Below are 14,091 nucleotides of genomic sequence, written 5' to 3' on the forward strand. Positions count from 1 at the left end.
TTATTTTGAACTTTTATTTTAATGTAATAGGTCTGTTATTTCTGGAAATTTTCTCAGAGAAATAACTGTTAAATTACCATGCTGGATACTGGAAGTAGTTATGATACAGAGTTATAGACTGGCTTCATTCCATAGGGAAAATATGGTTAAAAATATGTCACAGTCTAGGAGCTAGTCTATATTTCCCCAACATTTAAAAGATATGAAGGTTCAATGTGCAAAGAAATGAAAATGTATTACACATAAATCATAAAAAGAATTAGCATATGGACCCTCTGACATTTCGTTATGACGTGATTTCCGCTGTTTATGCTGCAAACAGTTGTAAACAAAAACTTCACGTCATTATTATTCACATCTTAAACTGACAGCATTATTCACGGTCGAGTGTCGCCAAATTAATATGAGCCGCGCCAGATGAACACCAACATAGTGCATTTGCGACCAGCACGGATCCAGACCAGCCTGGGCATCCGCGCAGTCTGGTCAGGATCCATGCCGATCGCTAACGGTTTCTCTAATTGCAACAGACTTTGAAAGCGAACAGCATGGATCCTGACCAGACTACGCGCATGCGCAGGCTGGTCTGGATCCATGCTGGTCGCAAATGCACTATGTTGGTTTTCTTATGGTGCGGCTCATATTATCTTATTGCTTCATCTGCTGCGCTTCAGTATACTTCAGTATATAAACACGTTTCTTTAATGAACTTGCACGAATGGTTCATCATTTTATGACTGACATTTATAATCGTGAAACAAAAACATGAATGTGTATAATTATGTAACTTGAATAGCATGATGTTGTGGAAATTGTTTAAAACAAAAAAAAACATATATGAGCCGTGCCATGAGAAAACCAACATAGTGGGTATGCGACCAGCAAGGATCCAGACCAGCCTGCGCATCCGCGCAGTCTGGTCAGGATCCATGCTGTTCGCTTTCAAAGCCTATTACAATTAGAGAACCCGTTAGCGAACAGCATGGATCCTGACCAGACTGCGCGGATGCGCAGGCTGGTCTGGATCCTTGCTGGTCGCATACCCACTATGTTGGTTTTCTCATGGCACGGCTCATATATCAGTAGATATTTACACAGAAATACGAAAACAAAAACAATACTGTATCACAAGATATGAAACAATGCTGGTGCCTTTTAATGAACTATGAAATACAACGGTAACACAAAAGTTGGGCTTATAACGTTTTCTTCCCTTGAAAGATGCGTGTCCCTAATTCCTACTGCGAATGTATACGTTGTTACTAAAAAAAAAACCTATTGAATCCTTTGATACAATAACCGTGAACGCTAACAAATAAATCTAATTGTGCATAGTCTCTTATAATTCATTGATTTGAATGGCAATGTATTTCATTTTAATGATGTATATATGATATGTGATCTACATTGAAGAGACTGAAATAAAGATCAAAATCTATAATCACAAACCACGCCCCTGATAAATTAGTACACTGGTGGTACTTTATAAATTTTAAAATAGAAACAGTAACAATTGGCTTAACGGACATGACTAAAATGAAAACCGACAAATAGAATTCCAACAGTAAAACCCTCTGCATGTTGAAAAATATATGAAAAAAACAAGTATTACTCTCCCTGGTTTAACACCTCCCTGAAATAGCGTTTGGAAAACGTTCGTGTTTTGTACGACAAACACGTGTATCTTCACAACTGATCTTTGATATTCATTGTTTATGTTATGTTCTAAACAGATGCATTACAACAAAATGTCTGTATGGTGTCATTCAACCCTTGTAACACACTGCTTATGTACATTGTATATTCAGTGTTTATTTCAACATGTATCATGTGTTATTTTTCTTCACATAACATTATAGTCACTTCAAAAACAACTTCCAGTCGATCAATATCAACATTCAATTGTTACACTGAAATTTTTAGACCCTCTAGATTGAATTTTAAATTACATTTTATGTGTTCCGCGCACAAGCAATACGAACTTCAGCTACAAACGAACACACACCGTTTCCTCATTTATCAACACTGTTTTATCATTGTTGTTACTTCTGTCTTCAATAAGGTCCGGTAAATATTTCAAAGACACTTTGCGTTCGGTTGTAGGGACGGTTCCAACACCTAGATCGCCGTCAACGTTATCAATTATATCCCGTAACATTTCTTTGAGTTTCGCATTTTCAACAATCAACACTTCATTTTCATATCTCATTTCCTTGTTTTCCAGTTTAAGTAAAACGTCTGTCCTTTCTTGTGACAGTTTTTTGTTCTCTTCACGAAGTTTGTCATTGTCGTTGTTCAGTTCTGCAATTACAATATTGTGATAAAAATATCATCTAATCAAAGTATGAACACAGCAACGATTCCAAAATTTAGGGAAGAGATGGACACAGTCTTATTAAATTTTCCACGAATTTTATTTATTTATTTTGTTGGGTTTAACGTCGCACCGACACAATTATCGGTCATATGGCGACTTTACAGCTTTTGTGGTGGAAGAAGATCCCAGAAGCCCCTCCGTGATTATTTCATCACGAGCGGGCACCTGGGTAAAACCACCGACCTTCCGTAAGCCAGCCGGATGGCTTCCTCACATGAAGAATTTAACGCCCCGAGTGAGGCTCGAACCCATATCGATGAGGGGCAAGTGATTTGAAGTCAGCGACCTTAACCACTATGCCACGGAGGCCCCCTCCACGAATTTTTGCACAGCCCCGAAAGTAAAACAATAACCAAACTTCTTTCTAATTGCAATAGATTATTAAATTTACTATTATTGGAATGAACTTGTACTTTATTTACTGATTTCCATGACACCACCCCCTCCTCCCCCCCCCCCCCCCCCCCCCCCCCCACCCCTCGCCAACAAACTCGTGTGTCTACGCCTGTGCACAAGAATTCATAAATCCCCTTTTAGTTCGTTCTGTATATATTTTTTTCCAGAACTTGCTATATCATGTCTAACATTATCAACTTTTTTTCACCTGCAGAAACGATCTACAAATGTATTTTACATCGATAACATACCTGCCATTTTTACAGTTATTTCTGTCATATCTGTTTTGTTTGGGTGATGCACAAAACACTTCATGTAAAACAAACTCTGACTTACCTTTGCATAAGTGTTCTGCTCTTTTCAGTTGCCCGTCCAAATTGTCCCTCTCATATGTCAGACTTTCAGACTTCTCTTGTTCTTCACACATTTGTACCTCCAGATTGCACACTTTCGCTGTCAATGTGTCTACTAATTCGTTCAGGGAAGTCTGCAAAATAGCAGTAAATTTATACGAAGGACTGAGGTCGTTTTTCAGCACTAAGTTATTATGTTTATGACAATTATTACTTTTTATATCTAACTTTTTGAAACATTTTCTGACGTCTTCGTTACTAGTTCAAATAATTCTATGTATATTTATAACGTGCGTGCATAAACAATACGCATACATCAAGCAACATCATTTATTCGCATCTAAAATAAAAGAAGTTTTTGTTTTCCTTCTTCAAATATCAACCCATTTTTCCTCTTTATGTCTTATTACCGAGTGTCATTGTCTTTGTAGTGTTTTTATTTTTATAGATCTATAATTTGTTTTCATGTTTTCTTTATTTTATACAAACATAATTAAGTATTGTTATCTCTTGAAAGTAATCCAGCGCTTTCCTGTACTTTTTTCATAAATTATAATGTTTTTAGGGTTTTGCTTTGAGGATTACACATAACATTTATTCTTTAATCAATTGTACATACTTTCAGCTTCTAATATGGCATATATTATATTATATTCTTATCATACTGCTTCATGCTGTATTTGCCACTACGGTGTTGAAAATCTGCGAATTGAGACAGGAACCACAGGATCGAAAACCGTGAATTTGTCGGACTGACAGACTGACAGATGTCGTATCAATAGAATATTCCAATATTTGTTTGGTTGGCACACTTGATTTGCACCTTTGATATTATACTATGCTCTAGCATAAAGATTGTGTATACAAGGGAAATTACTCACTAAATCTTGTTTAACATGCGTCTTGTAGTCCTCTACTTCTCCAAGTTTACATTCAACGCTCAGTTCACGTTTCATCAGTCTGTCCTTTTCTCTTCTTAAACTTCCAATTAGGAACCTAAAAGGGTTAAATAAAAGTAAGAGAATTTAATGTGCATTAAAATGCCATACGTCACTAACATTCCAATTTATTTTAAGTGAATTTCACCGACATATCAATTGTCGAAATGTCAACAAATAAGGAATTAACACTATAAAACGTTCAAAAATGAAGCGGTTTCGAAAGCAACAACGGAAAAATAAGTTTTTCATGTGGTTGGTGGTTATATTCAAGTGTTCGTCAGTGCCTGAAGAACTGCCCGTAGGAGCACCTTTGGTCTCTCTGCATGAAGTTGCCACATGACCTACATAGCGTCGGTGTATTTCAAAATCACAATAATAGAAACCAAGTAAAACATATTAATCATATAAATGACTCGTTGTATGCTACCTTGTAACGTCTATAGGCATGTTTTAGGCTTACGGAACGGAACATGTTAAGTCCATGTTGGTGTGTTGTTTCCTTTTAGGTTATTGAACATGCTAAGTTCATGCGATTTTATGACGTTTGGAGTGTGTTTGTTATCTTGTAGGGTTTAAGCACGTTTTCAGCTGACAGAACAATCTAAGTTTATGTAATTATGTGATGTTTGGTATGTTTGTTACCTTATAAAGTATAGGCACGTTTTAATGTTACGGAATATGCTGTGTTCATGTGGTTCTGTGACACTTGGTATATTTGTTACCATGTTGTGTCTAGATAGTTTTGAGCTTACGGAACATACTAAGTTCACGTGATTCTGCAGTGTTTGGTGTGTTTGTTACCTTGTAGAGTCTATGCACGTTTTACCTTACGGAACATGCTAAGTTCATGTGATTCTGTAGTGTTTCGTGTGTTTGTTACCTTGTAGAGTCTAGGCACGTTTTACCTTACGGAACATGCTAAGTTCATGTGATTCTGGTGTGTTTGTTACCTTGTAGAGTCTAGGCACGTTTTACCTTACGGAACATGCTAAGTTCATGTGATTCTGTAGTGTTTCGTGTGTTTGTTACCTTGTAGAGTCTAGGCACGTTTCACCTTACGGAACATGCTAAGTTCATGTGATTCTGTTGTGTATGGTGTAGATGTTACCTTGTAGAGTCTATGCACGTCTTTACCTTACGGAACATGCTAAGTTCATGTGATTCTGTTGTGTTTCGTGTGTTTGTTACCTTGTAGAGTCTAGGCACGTTTTACCTTACGGAACATGCTTAGTTCATGTGATTCTGTTGTGTTTCGTGTGTTTGTTACCTTGTAGAGTCTATGCACGTTTTACCTTACGGAACATGCTAAGCTCATGTGATTCGGTTGTGTTTCGTGTGTTTGTTACCTTGTAGAGTCTAGGCATGTTTTACCTTACGGAACATGCTAAGTTCATGTGATTCTGTAGTGTTTCGTGTGTTTGTTACCTTGTAGAGTCTAGGCACGTTTTACCTTACGGAACATGCTAAGTTCATGTGATTCTGTTGTGTTTCGTGTGTTTGTTACCTTGTAAAGTCTAGGCACGTTTTAACTTTACGGTACATGCTTAGTTTACGTGATTCTGTTGTGTTTTGTGTGTTTGTAACCTTGTATAGTCTATGCATGTTTTAATCTTATGGAACATGCTAGGTTCACGTGATTTTATTGTGTTTGTTACCTTGTAGAGTCTAGGCATGTTTTTATCTTACGGAAATGCTTAGTTCACGTGATTCTGTTGTGTTTGTGTGTTTGTTACCTTGCAGAGTCTAGGCATGTTTTTATCTTACGGAACATGCTGAGTTCACGTGTAGTGTTTGTTACCTTGTAGAGTCTAGGGACGTTTTACCTTACTGAACATGCTAAATTCACGTGATTCTGTTGTGTTTGTTACCTTGTAGTGTCTAGGCATGATTTACCTTACGGAACATGCTAAATTCACGTGATTCTGTTGTGTTTGTTACCTTGTAGTGTCTAGGCTCGTTTTACCTTACGGAACATGCTAAATTCACGTGATTCTGTTGTGTTTGTTACCTTGTAGAGTCTAGGCACGTTTTACCTTATGGAACATGCTAAATTCATGTGATTCTGTTGTGTATGGTATTTTTGTTACCTTGTAGAGTCTAGGCATCTTTTGAGCTTGCGGAACATGGTAAGTTCTGTTCACGTGATTCTGTATTGTCTGTTACCTTGTAGTGTCTAGGCATGTTTAACCTTACGGAACATGCTAAATTCATGTGATTCTGTTGTGTTTGGTGTAGATGTTACCTTGTAGAGTCTAGGCACGTTTAAATACCTTACGGAACATGCTAAATTCACGCGATTCTGTTGTGCTTGGTATTTTTGTTACCTTGTAGAGTCTAGGCATGTTTTGAGCTTGCGGAACATGCTAAGTTCATGTGATTCTGTAACGTTTGGTGTGTTTGTTACCGCAGACTCTTCTGGAATGTCATTAGCAAGTGTGTGTTTTTCCTGTAATAAACAGAAAAATGCATCCATTGAAATAAAAACAGGAACGAAAAGGCTATAAGTATATTTTCTGTTACATGAATAGATGTATGTGTTTGAAAAGAAAGAAAAAAATCAGCTTTAATTGGTACTTTGTAAAGCTAGCTTGCTTACTGTCGAATACAGCTACTAGTATTACATTGTATATAGTATGTTCATTACACTATTATAACAAATTCTTTCATATATTGCGTCACTTTTAAGCGAGCGATCGTGCAGAGTGTGTGACATGGAAATATCTTTACGTTTTAGGATCGATTTACCGAATATTGTTTTCAATACACGCTAAATCAATCGTTTAATGAACAGTGTAATAGTGTAAGATATTCTATCCTACCCGGACAGTTGTCATTCATCAATAATTCAGAGTCACTCAGGGCCATATTCATAGTCGCCACTCAAACTCACACTTGACTCAAACTTGGGTAAGTATCACTCAAGTAGGCCTCGAGTAGACCTTGCGGGAGTGTGAGTGGAAGTCGAATGTCATATTCATAAATCCCACTCAATCTTAACTTTCGGAAGGGTAACTCAAGTATTGGTTTCATTGTGCACAATATATTTATAGGATTATAACGGTATATATGACAATAACATCAAAGGTATGCAAAAGTGTTAATCGTTATTTTTGCAGATCAATTTGCCAAGTCGGAAGTTGTCGTTTTATTGCCTGTCTGAATGTTTGTCCGTCCGTCTATTTGTTTTATATAACGTATTAATATTAGTATTATTAGTCATGTTAGTAAAATAAAATTTATACTTAAAAATACATGAGTTTTTTTTCCGCTGTATTGAGATTTTATTACAACTGAATAAAACTCGTGCCTTTAACTGTTGGTGTTTCCGAAAGCCAATCCACGTAAATTCCAATCATTACATATATATCATTTGTGAAATAAATGTTTTCGAATGAGATTTGGTGAATATTGTTTTTTTAATGACACATTAAGTCGGAGGGAAATATTTATATTTTTCAGTATGAATTTTCAGATATCTAGGCTTGTAAATATTTGTTACTAGGACGTGTGTTTTTGGGATTGACTGATGAATTTGCCACCAGCATGGATCCAGACCAGCCTGCGCATCGGCGCAGTCAGATCATGATCCATACGGTTCGCTAATAGTTTCTCCATTCTCAGCATAGATCCTGACCAAACAGCAAACGTACTATGCTGGTTTTCTCATGGCGCGGCTCATATCTTTTATAAAATAAATGTTTCCGTAATGATGGGTTCTTCATGACATTTAATTGTTATATTTTTTTTTCAGTATGAATTATTGAAGAAGAAAAAATAACCGATATCTAGGGTTGTGAAATGTAAATATTAGTTACTAAGACGTGTGTTTCTGAGAGTGACTGATGAGCCCCGTCAGATTAGGTTTAGTAGATGTATATTTGATTTCCTGTATCTATCTTTAACCGTTTTTATTAATTCAACATTCTTTTAATTTGTTGGGTATTTTTACGTTTTCGTCGTCCTCAGCAACATGTTTTTAAAATAAGAACTAAATATATTTTTTTCAAAATACCTTGCACAAATATGAACTTTCGCTTTTAAATGACACTGTTATCTTACCTTCAAATTAATTAAATATTGTAAATTTATCATGTAAACTTACATTATGAGACCTTGAGAAACACTCAAGGGTCCCCAGGACCTCCCTTAACATTCACTCACTCTTGGGAGTTGACTCGACTGTCACTCACCTTTATGAATACAAATGGAATCTTTCCTGAGTGAAGACGTGACCATTAGGCAATTTATTTGAGTGTACTCAATGAGTGGTGTTGGAGTTTTGTCTATGAATATAGCCCTCAGTAGAGTGTTTATAGATATAACAGAATTCAATATTTGTTAAGCCTTCAATTATTGTCTAATTAATATCCGCACTTATTTTACAGACCGCTCCTGGCTACATGAAAGTAAAATCGAAGTGATATACAGTTGACATATTAGCAACGTAAGAATGCAGTAATATTACGTTGTACGAGGATGCTAGGTAACAACAAATCTGTTATCAAAGTTTCAAAGATCTTCTTCGCTTACAGTTTTAGTATCATTGACATTTCGATTAACTAATACGTTTTCTGAAAATGCAGACAAAAACGAGTTTGCGATTCACTGTGGTTGTAAGGTTAAACGAAATCAATTTTACATTATCTTTTCTTTGAGCTTTAAAGCACAGTTTCAGCAGAGAACTTTTCTCGTGCACAGTACGTGTAACTGACAGGGCAAAGTTAAAGAAGGTAAAAGGTAAAAAAACAATGTATTTAATGATGAAATCCTACAAGGTCTGTTGACAGTATACTTAATACCCTTGATATCATTTATATCCTACTTACTGATTAAGTAGTTTAATCATCTGTTGCACCCAAATATCAAATAAGATGTTGCTAATATAGTTCAGTTGTAACCCATGCATGTGCCATAGTGTGAAATATCATTATCCAGGTAGCCTTGAATAAAACCTGGATCCGTGATACGAAAATGAAAAATGAGCCGCATCATGAGAAAACCAACATAGTACGTTTGCGACCAGCATGGATCCAAACCAGTGCAGTCTGGTCAGGACCCATGCTGTTCGCTTTCAAAGCCTATTGCATAGCGAACGGCATGGATCCAGATTCATATTCACGTACATGCGCAGTAATAAAACCCATATTTAAAAGCACTATACTGCATATGCCACTTTAATAATGAACTAACCTGTAATTGTGTGATGTACGTATATTATATATCGATAGACGTGATCTAGTTTTGCACAGTCAATATCAAGTAGCAGTTATGGCAAACTATTATATCGGGTTACTATATATTTCATGAGCTTGCAAAACATCATACTGGATATTCAACATCATGCAAATGAGGAAATAACATTATCGTTCGGTAATCTGAGACACACTGTGCACTTAAATACAGCGTTTCTCATAAGAATCTACATGATGCATGCATTATAACGTAACATTAACAGCTCATATATTGGATACATGTAACAGCATAGTAGCTAAAGTGTAACGTATGAAAAGACACATGCAAAAGAAATGATTTATTAGAATATTTATGTAAGATAACGGGTGCAGGGTTCCGTTAAAATCTTCTTTTCGGACACCCTAGAGAGGAACAATATGATAAGAAATCTACAGAAAATCACTGAGTGTAATATAAATTACCGTACGCCCAAACTAAGAATAAGTTATTTTTTTCTTATATCTTAAACAGCTTTACAAAATTTTATGTTATAACTGACATTGAACCGGGCCAGATTACTGGGAATGATTATATATAGTAGACTAAACAAGCTCAACATAGAATTTTAATAAAATATTATTCAAAGAACAAGATTATGACCTTAACATTATCAATTTAATTTGACAGCGGCAAGATTTGTTGCCTTTTTAATTCGCTTTCAATAGAACCGCAGTGTTCTGTCGTGACCTTGCATGGGTTCCAGTCAACGACCTCCGAGATGAGCGACCAATATAGCACCGTTTTCCTCGTGTGGCTCAAAAAGATCATAAGGACTAATTTATATGAATCAATACGAACAAGGCGGTGAAATTAACAAACCACTGTAAATAGAAGATAATTCAGAATATTGAATTAGCTGATCTATTAAAGGGCTGGAATTCGGAAATTTTTATGTAACATTTTTTTAACAAGTGGAGACCCGATGCAAAAAAGGGTCCTTTGTCCGGACACATAAATATGTCTTAACTTCATGTGAGTTATCAGTCTTTGAACATATTAAAGGGTCATGTGTCAAAACTGTCTAAAAACACAAACGTTCTCAGGACCCATCCGAACACTTCATCGCCCCGGGGACCCCGATAATAGATCTATCGAGCTTTGATTACTTACCTTGTCATACTTGTCAGTAAGTTTGTCCAGCACTTCAGCAAGTTCGTCTATATTTTCCATGAGATTTTCTGCAGTGTCAAGAATTCCATTGCTTAACTTTCGGTCCTTTATTCCCCACACAGGCTGAATACTTAAACGATTGTTAGCCATTTTTCCTCTGAAAGTTCAAAAAAAAAAGTTCAATAGTCCGATAAAGTATTTACGACTTAATTCATTGTACCTGATCGTTCGTATTGTTCGCGCTATCGATGTTCTGTATCATTTATACCGTGTTCAGACTACGTTTTTAATCCTACATTAACTTGGGTTTATTTTTTAAACTCGTTTGCGTCCACACTATATGTGGTGTTAAACATGAATTTTGTAAAGGTCAAGTGGTTTCTGTAATGTAGCATTAAAACTACCTCGGGAGGTGGTTTTAATACTACATTAAAAAGTAATGCTACATTATTTTACAAATGTGAACGCAAATGTGGGTTATAACTGGTTTTACAATCCCAAATCTACAGATCTTACCTTTTGGAGGAAGAATACCATGTGTTTCTCTTTTGTATCAAACAATTGATGCTGTGGCTGGCAAAAGTAATTGGACTGTTGTTGAAACAAAAACATTAAATTGCGATATGGAGTCATGCTGATGCTCAAAATGGACAATAGATGGAATGAACAGAAATCCTTAGATGAACACAGAAGTTTAAATATTAATGACCCCTTCTTGTTTCTGTTAGCCTCAATTCTTTGTAACATTTTTTGCTTATTGCAAGATATTTGTTAACTTTCAACATTGCATGTATATATTTAAACCACATTCCTTTGCCTAGTGTGGACGCAAACTAGATTATATTTTGATGGGTTTTGAATGTCAAATACCAATTATAGCCAATTAGTGCCTAATAAAAATAAAACCGTTCTGCTAGTGTGAACACGGTATAAATGTAACAAGAACGTGAAAAGTAGCAACAATTAACCATTTATATGCGGTTTTATTGCGTAGACGAACGAGTTCGTGATGACATATTCGGCTATAAAAGGCAATTCATCCTTATCTGACAGGCCAAGATATCCAATTTCCACTTTACGATAATAATTTGAACTTCTATATTTCTATATCTCGGTGAATTTTGGAAAAAAAACGATTTCTGAGTTATCAAAAATGGTCACCTTTCAATCACTCGGCATACATCTTAAATACAAATAATTCAGATTTACATGATAAGCATGTTAAAAACGATTTGTTAGACTTATATATATATTTACCCACATTTACACATGACCTGGTACTTTACGTTTTACAATAAGGTTCGTCAGACACAAGTAACACAAGTTTAAAGACTTTACAAAGTTGTTAAACATTCAAACATAAAATAACTTACCAGCGTTTATTTCGATATGTGAACAAATTGTACTAACTGTTAAATCCACTTCGCTATTTCTGATTCACTGCAAATCTGAAATCGCGGACGTTTTACGTCAGAAATTGTCGAAAGTTTTAATTTTCAAGGTTGATAATTAGTGCATGATTACGACAGACAAAGGTTAGTATGTTAAATGAAGGAAACTACAGTCATAAAGTTCACGTGCATCGTACGGTGCTGACGTACATTAACGTCGCCGCTGGCACTTGATTATACACAAGTTAAAAGGTGTTACGTTAAATTTTAACATACGTTAAACTATTTTTAAGTGTTTATTAATTCGGGCATACAAGGAAACTACAGTTTTAATTAATATGAGTAATCCACCAATACGGTAAACTTCAATTTATAAATAAAAAATGAACTTTAGAAAGTTTTTATCTGTCAATATTCTATCAATTCAGATATTATTTCTTTGTCATGCGATCACAAACTTTTCTATAAAATAACATACAGCGGCCCACATTTACTAAATCAATAACTATTGTCCGGTACTGGATTTTTGTGACTTGAATTATTGGTCGTGCAAAATATAAAAATAAACCTTTGATGAGACTAAATCAATTAATATTCAACCCATGTTATTCTACGACACTATACGAAATGGAGTTGACACTTAAATTGACTGATCCGTAGTCCAATTTGTCTTAACACCACGCGAATCGTAAACATTCATAAACAATGCGATTTTGTCTTTGTAGATAACGTGTAACAATGTTGTCTCTACGTCCCCGCCCAACACCATAACAAAATTATATAAAGACAACATGTGTGCCTCTACGTTAAAAAGAAACTACATTCTTCGATGAATTTCAAGCGTTCTGTTTACATACTTAATTGTGCTTCTTTACATAGAAAAGATTATAAAAGTACACTCTGCAAAATAAATCTTTGGTTGAAAATTTAAATAGATGGTCCCTTTTAACATGACGTTTTAAAACGCAGCTGCTCTAAGACTTTGTAAACATTGAGCTGGAAACAGAATTGATTTATAAATATCGACGGACCGTTCACAACAATAACATTTGAGCTGCTTTTCCTGTTCAAACGGATTCTGCCATTAGAATGTAAATATGTGCTGCAGTATTAATTTATAATAATTCTTAACGCCCATGACATTGATCGATTTGATGATCATAATCATGATCATGATTAAATAATACATGATCATAATGTAGTAACAAGTACTTGTATCACTGTTAAATAACAAATCGCCAATTATTTGTCTTCTCAACCAAATTTCCTGGTGAATTCATCAAATACACATACGCTGATTAGTAAGGGAATGTAGCAACTGTGAGGATCTTGCTGTCATACTTGGTAAATGAATGAGGCAAACAATATTATGCTCAAATTGGAAGTACCAAAAAAGAATTGCAGTTGATTTTAGTGTCACGACTAAATAGTTACCTTTATTGTTTACTAAAGTGTTGCCTTTCTGATGCCACCGAAAATGTTCCCTTTATGACCCTTGATCCCGCCGCAAGTTTTGCCTTTATGGCGCCACAGAAAGTGTTGCCTTTATGACGCCGCCGAAAGTGTTGCCTTAATGACACCGTCTTGTTACCTATATAACCATTAAAACTGTAATATTTGTGATCCAGTGTAATCTTCATTTAAGTCTACCGCTTATATATTCAATGCCAAAAGTAAAGCCAGGTTTTGCATGTAAAGCAAAATTGAATTTACGAAACACCAGTCAGTCTTAATAAGTCCGGGGATGTTCTAACATATCTCTGTAAACAAGCTAGTTAGCATTCTTAATTGAAACATTATCTATATATCTATATACAAACATGCTAAAAGCAAATTTTTTCAATCTCGATCAATACATATTATTATATGTCCTGACCTTATGTGTTATTTAAGGAAACCGGTTAATAATTTATACAACTTATTCGATTATATAAGGCTGCGGGGATCATTAAACAACTAAAAGTGCTTTTTTCTGAAAGAAGTGTCATTAATCGATTATAATGTCAATGCGTAGAAATAAGGCCGGAAAAGAGGGACCAAAATCCATTTATCGATATAATGGCAAATTAACTCAAAACATACCTGCAAGGCTCATTCCAGATATACGTACAAGGTTCAATGGTTATGATTAGCTCCAAAAATAGTGTAAGGCTCAAGCTCCAAACATAGCGCATTGTTCAACTGTTTATATAAACTCAAAACATAGTGTAAGGCTCAAGCTCCGAACATAGTGTAAAGGCTCAACTGTTTACATAAGCTCTAAACATAGTGTAAGGCTCCAGCTCCAAACA

The 14,091-nt window shown here is 35.4% G+C and overlaps 1 protein-coding gene across 2 annotated transcripts; it reads right to left on the reverse strand.

Annotated features, from left to right (window-relative positions):
• Positions 1-13,253, reverse strand: LOC123529048 (uncharacterized). 2 transcript variants are annotated; one of them, XM_053518410.1, is made up of 7 exons: positions 13,235-13,253; positions 11,783-11,857; positions 10,410-10,566; positions 6,392-6,513; positions 4,008-4,122; positions 3,110-3,260; positions 1-2,301 (listed from the first exon to the last, which is right to left on the reverse strand). In XM_053518410.1, exons 3-7 carry the CDS (start codon positions 10,557-10,559, stop codon positions 1,988-1,990), a joined length of 852 nt encoding a protein of 283 aa, XP_053374385.1. In that variant the 5' UTR covers positions 10,560-10,566; positions 11,783-11,857; positions 13,235-13,253; the 3' UTR covers positions 1-1,987. The 2 variants fall into 2 exon arrangements, with proteins under 2 accessions (XP_053374385.1, XP_053374386.1); XM_053518411.1 differs by lacking the exons at positions 11,783-11,857; positions 13,235-13,253 and having other exon boundaries at positions 10,410-10,682.
• Between the last annotated feature and the right edge of the window lie 838 nt (positions 13,254-14,091).

The sequence above is a fragment of the Mercenaria mercenaria genome, chromosome 1, assembly GCF_021730395.1.
Source record: "Mercenaria mercenaria strain notata chromosome 1, MADL_Memer_1, whole genome shotgun sequence".
Classification (NCBI taxonomy): Eukaryota; Metazoa; Mollusca; class Bivalvia; order Venerida; family Veneridae; genus Mercenaria; species Mercenaria mercenaria.